This window comes from Erinaceus europaeus, chromosome 11 (assembly GCF_950295315.1).
Source record: "Erinaceus europaeus chromosome 11, mEriEur2.1, whole genome shotgun sequence".
Taxonomy (NCBI): domain Eukaryota; kingdom Metazoa; phylum Chordata; class Mammalia; order Eulipotyphla; family Erinaceidae; genus Erinaceus; species Erinaceus europaeus.
The window spans coordinates 50,039,809-50,055,952 of record NC_080172.1 but is presented as its reverse complement, the minus strand read 5'-3'; the positions used below and the strand labels follow the sequence as shown (position 1 = coordinate 50,055,952).

General features: G+C 51.9%; 1 protein-coding gene across 1 annotated transcript in view; it reads right to left on the bottom strand.

Annotated features, from left to right (window-relative positions):
* The window catches only part of SEMA4A (semaphorin 4A), a 29,736-nt gene extending 18,433 nt beyond the window's left edge, over window positions 1-11,303 (bottom strand). The window contains exons 1-9 of the mRNA XM_060201583.1: window positions 10,126-11,303; window positions 9,386-9,552; window positions 7,379-7,539; window positions 5,749-5,811; window positions 5,503-5,601; window positions 5,169-5,274; window positions 3,841-3,957; window positions 3,358-3,482; window positions 3,059-3,231 (exon numbers count right to left, since the gene is read on the bottom strand). Of these exons, the coding sequence (XP_060057566.1) occupies window positions 3,059-3,231; window positions 3,358-3,482; window positions 3,841-3,957; window positions 5,169-5,274; window positions 5,503-5,601; window positions 5,749-5,811; window positions 7,379-7,539; window positions 9,386-9,524 (983 nt within the window). The 5' untranslated portion in view covers window positions 9,525-9,552; window positions 10,126-11,303. The remainder of the gene's footprint in view (window positions 1-3,058; window positions 3,232-3,357; window positions 3,483-3,840; window positions 3,958-5,168; window positions 5,275-5,502; window positions 5,602-5,748; window positions 5,812-7,378; window positions 7,540-9,385; window positions 9,553-10,125) is intronic.
* Between the last annotated feature and the right edge of the window lie 4,841 nt (window positions 11,304-16,144).

Genomic DNA, 16,144 nt, shown 5'->3' with positions numbered 1-16,144 from the left:
CTGGGTAGTAAGGCATCGGGTTAAGTACATATAGCACGAAGCTCAAGGACCGGTACAAGGACCCGTGCAATGACTGGTATAAGGATCCCGGTTCGAGCCCCTGGCACCCCACCTACAGGGAGGTCACTTCACAAGTGGTGAAGCAGGTCTGCAGGTGTCTGTCTTTCTCTCCCCCTCTCTATCTTCCCCTCCTCTCTTCATTTCTCTTTGTTCTATCCAACAACAACAATAACAATAATTCAATAATTACAGCAAGAGCAACAAGGGCAACAAAATGGGAAAAATGGCCTCCAGGAGCAGTGGATTTATAGTGAAGGCACCAAGCCCCAGAGATAACCCTGGAGGCAAAAAAACAAAAAACACTGGGGCCTGAAAGGTTGCACAGTAGGCAGAGCACCTGACTTATAAACAGGAGAACCTGAGTTTGAGTCCAGGCATCATATATTTGTTTTATGCTAATAAATAAATCCTTTAAATTTTTATTTGTTTTCTTTTATTTTTTATTATTTTTATTTGTTTGATACAGACAGATAGAAATTGAGAGGGGAGAAGGAGAAAGAGAGGGAGAGACAGAGAGACATCTGCAGTCCTGCTTCATCACTCATGAAGCTTTCCTCCTGCAAGTGGGGATCAGGGGCTTGAACCCAGATGGTTGTGCACTGTAATGTGTGCACTTAACCGGGTGTGCCACCATCTGGCCCCTTTATTTATTTATTAATGATAGAGAGAACCAGAGAGCCACTTTGGTACATGTTATGCCAGGGGATCAAACTCAGGACTTCATGCTTATAAGTTAGGTACTCTACTTGCTGTACCATGTCTGAGGCTGCAACACACAACCTTAAAAGGAAGGAAGAAAGAAAAAAAGAGAAAAAAACATCTGGGAGGGGGCACAGTGGATAAAGCACTAGAAGCACAGAACCCTTGGTTCGGGAGATAGCATAATGGTTATGAGAAAGGGTTTTAATGAGGCTGAGCAGTGGCACACCTGATTAAGTGCATGTGTTACCTTGCACAAGGACTCAGGTTCAAGCTCCCAGTCCCCACCTGTAGGAGTGGTGAAGCAGTGCTGCAGGTGTCTCTCTATCTCTTTTCCCTCTCAATTTCTCTTTGTCCTATCAAATAAAAAATATATATATTTTAAATCAGCTTTCATGCCTGAGGATCCAAGACAAATTCAATTCTAAAGCTGAGTAGTGGTCTGGGAAGAAAAAAAGCATTAAACTCTCAAGCATGAGATCCTGAGTTTGATCCCTGGCACTAAATGTGCCAGAGTGAAACTCTAGTTCTCTCTCCTCCTCCATCTCCTCCTTTCTCTCTTATTAATAAATGAAACTGTTTTTTTTTTTCTTTTTTGCTTCCAGGGTTATGGCTGGGGTTATGGCCTGCACTTGAATCCACTGTTCCTGGAGGCCTTTTTTTTTCATTTTTGTTGCCCTTGTTGCTATTGATTTTTTTTTAAAAGATTGTATTTATTTATTTATTAATGAGAAAGATAGGAGAGAGAGAAAGAATCAGACATCACTCTGATACATGTGCTGCTGGGCACTGAACTCAGGACCTCATGCTTGAAAGTCTAATTCCTCAGCCACTATGCCACCTCCCAAACCACATAATATATATATATATAAAATATATATAAAATATATATATATAATCTATATATATTTTAAATATTTTATTTATTTATTAATGAGAAAGATAGGAGGAGAGAGAAAGAACCAGATATCACTCTGGTACATGTGCTGCCAGGGATTGAACTCAGGACCTCATGCTTCAGAGTACAATGCTTTATCTACTGCCACACCTACTGCACCACATATCTATATTTATTTACTGAATAGAGACAACCAAAAATCTAGAAGGAAGGGGGTGATAGAGCGGGAGAGAGAGAGAGAGAAACAGAGAGACACCTGCAGCCCTGCTTCACTACTCCTGAGGTTTCCCCCCTGCAGGTGGGGACTGGGGGCTTGAACCTGGATCCTTGCACACTGTAATTTGTGCGCTCAACAAGGTGCGCCACCACCCAGCTCCCTTGTTATTGTTATTGTCGCATAGGACAGAGAGAAATCAAGAGAGGAGGGGAAGACAGAGCTAGGGGGCGAGAAAGATACCTACAGACCTGCTTCACCACTTGTGAAGCAACCCCACCCCCACCCCAGCAGATGGGGCGCTGGGAGGGGGGGTGCTCCAACCGGGATTGTTAATGCCGGTCCTTGCATTTTGCCCCATGTGTGATTAACCCGGTGCGCTACCGCCCGGCCTCCAAATGAAAACTTTAAAAAAAATATTTATTTATTTATTCCCTTTTGTTGCCCTTGTTGTAGTTATTATTGTTGTTGTTATTGATGTCATTATTGTTGAACAGGACAGAGACAAATGGAGAGAGGAAGGGAAGACAGAGAGGGGAGAGAGAAAGATAGACACCTGCAGACCTGCTTCACCTCCTGTGAAGCGACTCCCTGCAGGTGAGAAGCCGGGGGCTCGAGCCGGGATCCTTCCTCTGGCCCTTGTGCTTTGCACCAAGCACGCTTAATCCGCTGCGCTACCGCCCGACTCCCATGAAAATTTTTTAAAGACAGACATTTGTAAGGTACTGACTCTATACCTGATTTTTAAAAAATATTTATTTATTCCCTTTTATTGCCCTTGTTGTTTTATTGTTGTAGTTATTATTGATACTGTCGTTGGATAAGACAGAGAGAAATAGTGAGGGGGAAGACGGGGGCGGGGGGGGGGGAGAGACAGACACCTGCAGACCTGCTTCACCGCCTGTGAAGCAACTCCCTTTTCTTGTTTCTTGTTATTGCCTTGTCGGTTTTATCACTACTTTTTTTGAATGTATACCTTTTCTAAGCAGCCTATCTTTTCTGGAAGCAGGAAGGATATAAACTACTGAGAACCCTGTCTGAGCTCTCTTTTCCCTTGTATAGGCACCTAGTGCAGGAGTCGAAGTCCTGGTAGGTGGGGACGCTCCCGAGCCCTCCCCCCTTGTGAAACGTGGAGTATGTGGCGTCCAGGGGGAACGGGTGCTGGTTCCCCATATGTGGTGGCTCACCACTGCGAGGTGAAGACTGCGTAGACTTTGGCGTTCGCTGAGGAGTTGGCTGGCAGCGCGACAGCGTGGCGGATGATGTTGAAGGGCAGCTGGCCGGGCTGCGCGCACACGAGCTGCGCCTTCAGAAAGCTGGTCCACTTCTTCTGCAGCAGCTTCTCACCGCCCAGGTCGTTCTAGGGGAGTGGGCGGAGTCAGGCACTCCCGCCCCGCCCAACACAGCTCCCTGGGATCGGGTCGCCCCCCGCCTCCACTCCCCCATTGGCTGCCCCGGGGCTGGCCCCGCCTCCGTGGCCGCTCACCTGGCAGACTCTCGCCACCCGCGAGGTGTGGAGCTTCTCGAAGAACTCAAATTCGCTGGCGGTCTCCTCAAAAAAGAAGTAGACGACGTCTGTGGAAGGGATAGCTGCCACGAACGAGGCGTCCGCTGCGGGGGCGAGGCAGATGGGCTTAGGAATTGCATGAGGGGGGCTGCTCGCTGAGTCAAGATGCCTGGGGTCCTCCCCACCTCGCTGGCCAACGTGTGGGTTTTGAAGGGTTAGGGCACTTGATACATCCTTAGTTTATTTGCACAAAAGTTTTTATGCGCGGGGGTGGGGCGTGGGGAGGACATTGTCTTCTTGCCTGCTGTGCCCCTGGGGCGTTGACTCCACTGCCCTGTACATAATTATGGTTTCATCAAATGAGAGCTGAGTGACTTAGCAGCAGTCCACAGACCTCTGAGACTTAGGGAAGGGAAGGCCAGACCTGTGCTAGGTGCAGGGGGAGGGTGCTGGGGTGCTTACGTTGCAGCCAGCGGAGGTAATTATCCGTCTTGAGGACAGGCAGGGACCCCAGAGTGCGCATCAGGATGGGCTCACTGCCCAGGAAGTTGTTCATCGTCCCAGAGTAGAGCATCCCGTCTGTCGCGGCGGAAGGAGAGAAGGCCTTAACAGGTATATCTTTCTTGGCTTTCTCATACCTGACTCAGGCTGGGGTCAACGCTCACATCAGCCTCTGGCCCCCTATATCTGTTTTATACCTTTCTGTGGAACCTCAAAGCCCGGCTCAGTGTCCCCTGTTCACCTTGGATCCACAGGGAGCAGCCAACCCTTGTGGACTTTCATATGTGGGCACTTGTCCAGGCTTTCTCTGACTGCTCCCTCACATACCCGGCTCAACCACTTGCCAAATAGAATCACTCATTGTTCCCTGAAGGCAGCTGCGTTTTCTGCTTTCACACCTTGAGTGAGTCCCTTTCTTCTGTTTCCAGAACACCTTATTTTTTTTTTTACTTTATTTATTTAATTTGATAGGACAGAGAAATTGAGAGGGAGGGGGATAGAGAAGGAGAGAGAGAAAGAGACAGCCTGCAACACTGCTTTATCTCTTGTGAAACTTTCTCCCTGCAGGTGGGGACCACAGGCTTGAATGTGGGTTCTTGGGTATTGTGACATGCACTTAACCAGGTGTGCCACTGCCCAGGTCCTCAAAATACCTTCTCTGTCTACCTACCTTATCTTGTAAGGTCCCACTCAAAATACCACCTCCTCCAGGAAGCCAGGATAGAAGTTTGATGATTTGTGTCAAGGCACAGAGCCATGACTTCTTTGGAACCTATAGTTCCTAGTATGATGCCTGGCTCCCCAAATGAGTGGGGAGAGTATCTGTGGAACAAATCAGTGACTCTTGGGGGTCCTGAGAGCTACCTCACCAGATAGGGCATGTGCCTTGCCATGTGTGCAGCCCTGGTTCAAACCTTAGCACCACATGGAAGGTGCTATGGCACCTGAGGAAGCTCTGGAGCTGTAATGTCTCTTCCTCTCTCTTGTCTCTCTGCCTGCCATTCTGTATTTAAATGGAAAAGTGTCTTGGAATAGTGAAATTGCACATTTCATGAGACTCTGGTTTCAAAAAAAAAAAATCACAGGATCTCAGACTATTTCTCTGAGACCCTGCAGGATCCTCCTGCCTCCATGTATCTTTCTTTCCTCACCCCTCTCTATCTCCATTGCAACAGCAGGAAGTAGTGGCCAGGGTACCCTATTGCCCCTTGTGCTCTCTCTCCGTGAGACCCCACAGTGCACAGTGTGCTCCGGGGAAGCCATGGCAGAGAAGACTATTGGATACTCACCCACCAATACAGCCGTGTGATTATGGGCAGGGTCAAAGGGGCTCTGTCCTTTCCCCTCCACAACCTTGTCCTCTGAGATGGGTGACAGGGAGGAATCTTGGATTTCCTAGAGAGGGGGGTGGAGAGCTGGGGGGCCAGAATGCCAGAGTCTCATGATGTCGGGTGGTGTGGGGTGTGAGAGAGGAAGGGAAGACACAGAGGCACAGCAGCCTCTGACTTAGGCAACTCAGAGAGGCTCTGCATCTGGAAGGATCTTCCAGAAGCATGAGGTGGGGACATGGGGGACCTGAGAAGGGGGCTACTGGACCTGGAATTGGGGTGCTGAACAACTCACAATGAAGGTGCAGGATGGGCTGAAGGCGAAGGTGCCACAAGTGTAGAGGTGGGTGGTGTTGTAAGAGACCAGGACGCGGATGAAGTTAAAGCACTGTGTCTGGGGAAGACAGAGTTCAGGCCTTTAGGCTTCCAGCCCCAAAGTTCTGGGACACATCAAAGGGGCTGCTCCTCCTTTTCTGGTTCCCATGCAGGTGCTCATAGGAGTCACCCTCACTACCTACCGCCCAGCCCCTTCCCCATTTACCTCATTGCTCTTCTTCTTAAAGACACAGTCACTCTTCTTTTTGTTGCTGGCTGGCCAGGGTATCTGGAGAGACAAGGCAAAGCTCTAGCTTTGACTAGGAAGCCCCACCTGGGCTCCACTGTGAAACCACCAGCCAGCCTGCTTAACAACAAGCTGGCAGGTGACAGTAAAGTCACTCCGTATGTGTTGGTGACTCAGATGCACTGGTGCACGTAGGACCTGGCAGGACCTGGACCATGGGATCAGACAGACCCCAGGCTGCAAGTAGACTTTATCACCGGCTGGCTGAGCTGTCCCGGTGAATTGCCCAGGCTTATGGGGGTGCACAGTGGTGGCATCTGTAGCACCAAGTGCAATGAGTGGCATTTAGAGCAGAAGGTGCCAAACCACACACTTCCTGGACACACTGTTTAAGATGTCAGTTCTTGGGGCTGGGAGATAGTTCAGTAAGTAGAACTCACACTTGACCATGAGTGAGACCCTGGGTTTGGTTTCCGGCACAGATGGCCCTGAAGGGGGACTCCAAGGATTTCAGAGTGATGCTTTGCTGTCTTGCCGTCTCCCACTTCCTTGTATATAGAATAATCTGGGGGCTGTAGAGCTAGCTCACCAGGTAGAGAATGTGCCTTGCCATGTACCCAAGTTGAAGCCCCAGAGCCACATGGGAGTGCTGTAATATCTTTCCTCTCAGTCTATCTGAATGAAAAAGTGGCCCAAAGGGAAAGAAATACGACCCAGTGAATATAACATTGGACTCTCATGCATGAGGTCCTGAGTTTGATCCCTGGCATCATATGCCAGAGTGATACTGGCGTAAAGACGCTGGTTCGAGCCCCTGGCTCCCCACCTGCAGGGGAGTCGCTTCACGGGCAGTGAAGCAGGTCTGCAGGTGTCTTTCACTCCCACTCTCTGTCTCCCCTCCTTTCTCGATGACAATAATAATAATAACAACAACAACAAGGGTAACAACAAGGGCAACAAAATGGGAAAAATGGCTTCCAGGAGCAGTGGATTTGTAGTGCAGGCACCAAGCCCCAGCAATAACCCTGGAAGCAAAAAATAAATAAATTAATTAATTAATTAAATACGAAAGAAAGAAAAAGAAATGAGGACAGGAAGGTTTGGCAATGCCAGACAGGTCCAAGACACTGGGTTCATTCCTTATGTTAGACAAAAACAAAACAAAAACAAACAAACAAAAAAACCTGAAGTCTTGGCTCCATGGCCACCTCTCAGAGATTCAGCATTGAAACTAGCATTCCACATGAGCAGGTGGCCACAAGCCACACACCAACATACACGAGCCTCCTGGGGAAGGCCAGTCATTTCCTTCTCTTCACGTTGTCCCCACTGAGAGAGGGGCTGTCATTCAGCATGGTAGCTCCGGTACTTTCTGCCAGGGGCTGGATTTCCCCCTTATTGGCATCATCTGAATCAGTGTTTCTTTCCCCGTCAATGATTTCCCCAGCAGAGAATATTAGTCAGCCAGGGCCAAGAGGCCACTGTCATGATTCATATCTGTTCTAGAACCAGCAATGGAAACAACCTCTGATCACAGAGGTCTGGCTGTTCAGGCCCAGGCAGCCCAGGCTCCCTGCTCACCCCCATCCTCCCACCCTGACCTCCTCACCATGCTCCTCAGCCTCGGCACCCCTGGGTCCCGGATCTCCAAGGCCAGAATAGCCTCTCGAGCACCCACGTAGAGAGTGCCTCCATCTTCACTCAAGAGCAGAGTGTCAAAATCCCGGAGGCCCTTCTGGTGGAAGAGGCTGAGAGCCCTGCGTCCATCCCCTGTTGGGAGAGGGTGAGAGGAGGTGAATGAGGAGCTGGTGAGCAGGCAGAGTTTTCTGGGATGACGTAGTGGGGAAGGGTCAGCAGAGGGTGCTCCCTAGTTCTTGCCAGCAGCCCCCACTCCCTGCTGGCAGCCACATGTGTGCGGACCCCATAGGGTGGGGGAGCATAGAGATGGGAAGATACTGACTACCTGGGGCAGGCAAAGGAACAGGAAGTAAAGTGAATCACAGTGGGGGAGGTGGGGGCAGGTACTGTTGTCCCCCCCTACGAGACTGGCAGCCACAGATCAGAGCAGCTGTAGGACACAGGGGTCCTGCTTCCTTCCCCCCTACAGTAGTCAGGAAGAAATGGCTTTTAGGCTGAGACTGGGTGTGACTGGAAGTCACCTGGATGGGCTGGAGGGTGGGGAGCAGGCTGGTTGTGGGGGTCCCACCTAGGCCCTCTCCACTACCTTGGGTGCTGGCAGGCTATGTGTGTTTTCCTGCCCCATTTGTACAAAGCTGAGAGAAGGCGCACCTCTCGTCCTCTAGGGTCCCCAGGCATCAGAGCTCTAGCTGGCTAGTGTCTCCTTCAAAGCCCCAGAAAATCTCAGAGCAGGTGAGAGAGGGACAGTGTGAACCTGGGGGCCAGGGGGTGGGCTAGACAGGCAGCCTCTTCTAGGCCTATATGCCACCCCCCACCCCCTGCCCTGTCACCATCCTGAAACACACCACCAGCTCCCCTCTGTGAGTACCTTGCGTGCAGGGACTGAGTCTTGTTTATGTTGGAGTCCCTGGCACGCCACATCTGATGAGACGGAGACGGGTGTCTGTCCCTTAGCAAGTGACATGCTTTTCTTTCGCAGCTCATCCCAGAAACTTGGCAGACACAGCTGTGCCTCCAGTGCCCCTAGCGCTCTCAGCCCTGAAGCTCCCATGGGCTCAGTGGGGAGCCAGGCAAGCTGGGCCTTAGGGTGGCTGGACTTCACCCTTGTGAGGTCATGAGCAGCACCCACACCACCTCACCCCGGGCTGGGCACAGCACAATTTAGCCTGATTTGTGTGACTGCTGGGGGCCTGGTGTGTCCTGCGCCCCTGTCACAGAGAAGCCTCCAGCAAGGGACTTGGTTTTGAGGGGCATCTAGGACAGAAGGGTTCCAGGTGCTCAAGACTAGCACTTGATTACAAGTGATAAAGACCCTAGAGGACCAATGTGAGCCATGTCCCTGACCCCACCTCAGCCTTCACCCCAAAAAGGACAGGTATGTTTCATCAGTCCCCCTTCTTCAGTGTCAAAAAAAAATTTTTTTTTTTAATTTGCTAAGCCAGAGAGAAATTGAGAGAAGAGAGGAAGGCAGAAGGAGAGACAGAGAGAGAGACAGACACATGCAGACCTCCTTCACTACTTGTGAATCGTCCCTCCTGTAGGTGGGTTCTGGGGGCTTGAACCCCAGCCCCCGCTCATGGTAAAATGTGCACCTCAACCTGGCCCACTGCTTGGCCCTTTGGCCTCATTTTCTAGATCTCCCTCTCTCTTTTTAAAATTTTTATTATCTTTATTTATTGGATAAAGACAGCCAGAAATTGAGAGGAAAGAGGGGATAGGGAGGGAGAGAGACAGAGAGACTCTTGCCAGTCGCAAAGCTTCCCCCTGCAGGTGGGTGGGGACCGGGGGCTCGAACCTTGGTCCTTGTGCATTGTAATATGTGCACACAACCAGGTGCACCACCACCTGTCCCCTCTCCCTCTCTCTTAAGCCCTCTCTCTCTTTCCCTGACATGTCTCTGTATCTCTGCTCCCATCTCCTTCCCCTCTGCTCCTTTTCTCTTCTTTCACCTGCCCTCCCAGGGGCCGGCAGAGCTTACCTGCAGTGTATCTGACCCTGGGCATGGTCCCCTGCCCACCACCCCCTGCAGTTGGCGATGGCAGCAGCACCAGGAACAGATGGAAGAGGAGCAGGCCCAGGAGGCTCCAGGGGTCCAGGCCCAGGGCAGGCAAGGCCATGCTCAGCCGGAGGCTGCAGCGGGCGGCTCTGGGGAGACAGGCACCAACGATCTGGGTGAGTCGCCCTCACCACATCCCCCTCCCTTAGGGGACCAATAGGGGCACTCCAGGCAGCAGAAGTGTGTATGTGTGGGGGGTAAGGGAGGGGACAGTTTCCTCTCTAGAGACTCTCACTTCCATCCTGCTCACAGGCCTAAAGCCATTGCGTCACTCTTGGGGTCAGAGCCCAGCTGTCCCCCGGCCTTCCTGTCTGGGTGCTTTATCTCTCTCTCTGGGGGAGATTCTTCACTAGCCTCTGCCTTTCTTTATCCTGGAGTCCCCCAGCCCAAGCAAGAGCCTGCCTCCACTGTGGATGGGGGAGGGGACTGCCTGGGGGAGAAGACACACCTACTGTCACCTCTGCCCTCTGGTGACCCTGTCCAGCCTGCTCTGACCTCTCCCCCAGCCCCAGACCTGCCTGCTCAGACCTGTCTGCCTTCTTCATATAGGGAGGACCCAGCTATGTCCACCAGGAAAGTGGGGCTGGCTGGCCCCCTCCATGCTCCGTTTGCAAGATCTTTCCATGATGCCACCCACCAGCTGCCCGTCTTGCCCCACATACCCTGGAGCCAGTCACAGTGGAGGGCCCGGGAGTTCAGACTCAGGTGCCCAAGTGCCATCCAAGAGAAAGAAGGAGACACTTGTCAGACCCCAGAGGTAAGGGGGACGTCAGGGACCGGCAAACAGTGGGTAGCTGGCTCAGCCCGGCTGGGCTTGGGGCCGGGCGTACGGCCTCCAGAAGCCCATGGTGCCAAAGCTGGAGTGAGGCGCTCTACCCAGGGAAACCAGATTTTCCACCTCTCGAGTTGTGACAGGTCCCTGGCCAGGGCGGAAGCTGGCAGGCTGGGAGGGGAATAAGAAGAGACACACCTCTCTCTCTCTCTCTCTTTTTCTCTCTCTCTCTCTCCCCCTGGCTTGGATGTTTCCTTCCATCTAGAACATGTAAAAGGCTGGGAAGTTTCTGGGTCACTCCAACCATTCTCCCATGGCCCTTTCATGCCATCGGGTCTAACCAGTCCAGAGTGGTGGCTTCTTTCCTTCTTGTGCAAGAGTCCCTGTACAGGGGATGTGACACAGACTTTCAGATTCCTCTTTTCACCTCACTGCAAGGTGGACATGACCACCCTGGGAAGTCCCAATGGTGGGGTGACCCCTCCACTCCCAACTGGGTCATGGTTCCCACAGGAAACAAAACCTGCCTTCTTGTTCTTACGCAGGGCTGCACTGGGGGTGTCCTTGTCCCTCTCGGAGATAAACCCCCATCCTAGAGCTGTGGGAGGCCCACAGAGAGCCCTGGCTGAGTGCTTCCTTCTAGAATCTTCCTCAGAGGCCCCCACCTGGCCCCTGGTTGGCTGCTTGCCTTCCCCTCGGGTTAAGGATGCTCCCTGACCTACAAAGCAGCGGATGGCTGCCCACTCAGCTGCCAGGAGCACAGGCCTGGCTAAAGTGACTCTCATAAACACTGCCTCCTCCTTCACAAAGCCCTCGCCTCCCAATCCCCCCACACCCCAGCCCTCAGGAAGTCCTTCCCGTGGTGTAGCTTCCATCCCTTCTGCCCCAGCTTGGCCTTTAGGGTGGTGTGTTGCGCAGGCCACTCATCAAGAGAAAATTCCTTAGAAGTCAGAGCTAGCTGAAGCATTCCTCCTCCCTTGTCTCCTATTTCCTGAAATTTTCCTTGGGGGGCATGGGGCAGGTGGGAGGTGAAGGAGGAGAGTCTATACAACAGTTTTTGCTGAGTTTTGTCTAAGATGTTCCCCCACCCCAACACTGCTGGGTACACACACACACACACACACACACACACACACACAGAGTTTTTGCTGAGTTTTGTCTAAGATGTTCCCCCACCCCAACACTGCTGGGTACACACACACACACACACACACACACACACACAGAGTTTTTGCTGAGTCTTGTCTAAGATGGTCCCCCACCCCAACACTGCTGGGTACACACACACACACACACACACACACACACACACACAGAGTTTTTGCTGAGTCTTGTCTAAGATGGTCCCCCACCCCAACACTGCTGGGTATACACACACACACACACCCCTCGCCTCTTGGACCTCCCCAACCTTAGAGCAGAGTGAGGACCTCTCTGCCCCTGGGATTCTGCTAGAACAGATAGGTTTATCTGGGGTGCTGGGAGGAGCCTGCTGCAGGGTGAGGAAGTGAGAGGGGATGCAACCCAACCCTCCTCCAACTTTCAGACCCAGTTCCACCCCCTGCTGGAGGGTTAATGCCTGGCTTCCTCTTCTGGTGCCTCCAGCCTGGGTGAGTAGTTTATAGGGTCAGGCTCTGCTCTGCCCGTCTAGTCTTGGGTCACAGATAAAGCTGGTAAGAGCACAGCCAGAGGCCTAGTAATCTCTACGGCCTGTCTTGTTATAAAGCTAAAACCTTAGCTGTGTGGTTTGCTTCCTTCTTTCTTCCTTCCATCCTTCTTTTCTTTCCTCTTTCTTTCTTCCTCTCTTCCTCTCTTTCTTTCTTTCTTTCTTTCTTTCTTGCCTCCAGGGTTATTGCTGGGGCTCAGTGCCTGCACCACAAATCCACTGCTCCTAAAGGTATTTTTCCCCTTTTGTTGTCCTTGTTGTTTATCATTGTTGTTGTTATTATTGTTGCTGTCATTGCTGTTATTGTTGTTGGATAGGACAAAGAGAAACTAAGAGAGGACAGGAAGACAGAGAGGGGGAGAGAAAGACAGACACCTGCAGACCTGCTTCACCACTTGTGAAGCGACTCCCCTGCCGGTGGCGAGCCGGGGGCTGGAACCTTACACTGGAGCTTGCACTTCGCACCATGTGCACTTAACCTGATGTGCTACTGTCCCTTCCTTCCTTCCTTCCTTCCTTCCTTCCTTCCTTCCTTCCTTCCTCCCTTCCTTCCTTCCTTCCTTCCTCTCTATCTCTCTCTCTCTCTCTCTCTCTCTTTCTTTCTTTCTTTCTCTTGCCAGAGAAAGGTCATCTTTGGCTTCTGGTGGTGCTGGGGACTGAACTTGGGGGCTCTCAGTCTCAGTCATAAAAGTCTTTTTTTCTTTTTTTTGCATCGGGCCAATGAAGTAACTCACTTGGATAGTGAGCTGCTTTGCTGTGTGTGCAACCCAGGTTTGAGCATGGCCCCACCACACTGAAGGAAGCTTTGGTGCTCTGGTCTTTTTCAGAGAGAGAGAGAGACTTTTGCATAACCACTATGCTGTTTCCCCAGCCCTACCCTGTTTTTCTTTTGCATTCCTCTTTCCTGCTCCAGTGTGTGTGTAAGGAGGGGTATATATGTATATGAAAAAAAGATGGCAAACTCTGGTCCCCCTGACATCAGAAATAAGCTCTCTGGAGTTTGCCCAGTCAGTCGGCTTGGTGGGTAAAATGAAGGACTTGCATGGATGAATCTCCACATTACAGCCCTGGCACCTCATGAGTTTCACTGGTCTCTCTTTCTCTCTGTGTGTTTTTTTAAATTTATTTATTTATTCCCTTTTGTTGCCCTTGTTTTAATTGTTGTCGTTGTTGTTGGATAGGACAGAGAGAAATGGAGAGAGGAGGGGAAAACAGAGGGGGGAGAGAAAGGTAGACACCTGCAGACCTGCTTCACCGCCTGTGAAGTGACTCCCCTGCAGGTGGGGAGCCGGGGGCTCCAACTGGGATCCTTACGTGGGTCCTTGCGCTTTGTGCCACGTGCACTTAACCCACTGTGCTACCACCTGACTCCCTCTCTCTGTTTTTTTGTTTCTTTACCAGAGCACTATTCAGCTCTGGCTTATGGTAGTGAATCTAGGACTTTGGGGCTTTAGGCATGAAGTTTTTTTTTTTTCATAACCATTATGCTATCTACCCTTTTCTGTGTCTTTTGAATTATCAGTAGATATCTGGGGGGGGGGGCAAGAGATAGCTCATCCAGAAGACTGGACACTTTATCATGTACAAGTGACTGAGTTCAAGCCCCCAGTCTCCACATAGGAACAAATGCACAATGAAAGTTTCACAAGCAGTGGAGCAGTGCTATGGTGTCTCCCGTTCTCTCTTGGGGGGGGGGGGGGGAGAAGAGCATCCTAGGAGGTAACACAGTGAATAAAATTCTAGACCTACAAATGTAAAGTTCCATCCCTGACATCATGTGTACCAAAATGATGCTCTGCTTCTACATATATATATATATATATATATACATATATCATATAAATATTCTTTATTTATGATAAATAAATAAATAAGGAAGATTCTGTGGAAGCTTAGGAATCTTGCAGACTCAGAACTTCAGCAATAATCCTGGAGGCAGAAAAACAACTACCAAAAAACATCTCTGGAGCAGTTCCTCACTCAAGAAGGAACAGAAACCTCCTGCAAAGAAGGGCCACCAGGTGCCACCCCCTGCCTCCCTTAGAGGCTCACAGGGAGAAAGCAGCCCTCCCCTCCACCTCCTCAATCACTCACTTCCCTCTTGCACCAGCACTCCTGCCTGTCTGCCAGGTTCAAAGTCGGATCTCACCATCTCCCCAGCTGCAGGTGGTGTGGCCCACAGTCTGAGCCGGCCCTGTAGGCACCAAGCCAGAGCAGCCAGTTGGTCCCGCACTCAGAAGGACCCAGGCTTGGTGTCGCACCCTGTGACTGTCTCTTTAATGCTTTGATGGACTAAACGGATGGGCATTTGCATTTTGGTCCTGCCCACCAGGGGCAGTGGCTCCTGCCAAGGAGGGAAGGGTCCCCCAGGGTCCCACCCCTCCCCCACTATCCAAAGGAGGAAAGTGAGGTGAGATGAGCAGAGGAAATATGGGCTGGGGTTGGAGCCAGCTGGCAGGTCACATGGGAGGGCGGTGACCAGGGGTCAGATGTTCAGGGTTGTGCCCTTTTAGAGCCTCAGTCAGGGGGGATTCCCCCCATGACTTTCTCCCCAAGCCATGGTGCTCAGCTTGGGGGTAACCCAGGTCAGCAACGCTGACTCCAGCCTCTCCCTCCTTCACATCTGGGTCCTGTGGGACTTCCAGCACTGGGTCATTCTCTCCCAGTTTCGGACCCTAGGGTGCAATCTGGATGTGGGGGTGAAGGCAAGAGGAGAGGTGGGTCTCTCCCTCCCCAACGTGACCCCATCTGGCTGCTGCTGTTGCAGTGGCTCTGTCTTTCCTGAGCCCAGAAGGCTCCTCTTTCCCTTTCCAGCCAGAGAGCAGCTCCAGAAAAGCGGGGGGGGGGGGGGGGGTCCCCAGCAACCTCAGCTACAGGCCCCTCTCCTCAGTCCACCTGCCCTGCCTGTCATCACCCACGGTGGCGGCAAGTGGTATGAACTCACGTTTCTTAAGTGACCGCACTGAGGAAGGTAGCAGGGGTAGACCCAACACTCTCCCATAGCCCCCCACCCCTGCCGGCTCACAGCCCAGACCCCCATTTCTGACGCCAGGCCTCCTCCGGTGCAGAGCAAACCAGCACACAATGGCCCTCCCATCCGCACCACTGGCCCCTCCCGGCCAGAGCCCCAGACAATGCCCCCCTCCTCCAGTGCCTCCTGCGCCCTCCATTACCTGCAGCCCGGGGTGCTGCGACTCTTCCTCCCTCTGGAATGTCAGGGCGCCGGCTCCTGGTGGCCTCCGTCCCTGCCACGCCCCCGCCCTCCAGCCCCAGCCCCAACCCGCCTCCCTGGTCCTCCGTCTCCATGACAACCGCATCTCTAAGTGGGAGGGACTAGAGTCTCCCCATTTTCTTCCTCCTCCTACCCGTGTCCCCCTGCGCCCCACCTTCTGCGGGCTCCTGGATCCACATTTGTGAAGGAGACAGGCTCCAGATGTGATGGGTGGAGAGAGCCGTCGCCCTAGTCACCCCCCTACCCCCAGACCTGTCACTCAATTCCCAGGCCCACCCGCAGGAAGTCCCCATCCATTGTGCAGATGTTCCACAGCTGGGGTACTCCGGCTGTTGAAGGGTATCTCCCTCAGTTTCTCAGGGTTTCAACTGTATATGTGTGTGTATGCCGGGGTGCACCTGGCTAGAACCAGCCTGTCCCTGCACAAATTGCGTTTTGCCAGTGAGGATGAAAACAAACTCACACATCTCTCTGAAAGGAAGCCAAAAATCGAGGTATCTGGTGTCAGCAAGATAGCCCACCTGGGAAAGCCCCAGGTCTGCTCTGCATGTAGCCTGGGTTCCAGCCCCCAGCACACAACATGGGAATACTAGGGAGGCTGTGCTGTGGTGTCTCTCCCTGCGTGTTTGTGTGTGTGTGTGTGTGTTGGGGGGCAAGCTACATAGAGATGGAACCCTGACCACAGCAACACAAAAAGCAAAAGAAAAAAAAGAAACTTCTATTTTTTCTCCCTATCACCAGGGTTATCACTGGGCTCCAGACCTGCACTGTTCCTCCAATCACAAAAAAAAAAAAGAAAAGAAAAAAGAAAATTCCACCAGGGTTATTATTTGGTTTCAGTATTTGTAAGGGAGTACCTGCTTATTAAGCTTCCTTTGTGCTGGTGGGGACCAAGAACTTGAACCTGGTTCCTCTAGTAAAGTAGCATGTGCACTCTACTGGGTGTATCACCACCCAACACACACACACACACACACACACACACACACACGACAGAAATCAAAAGGCATT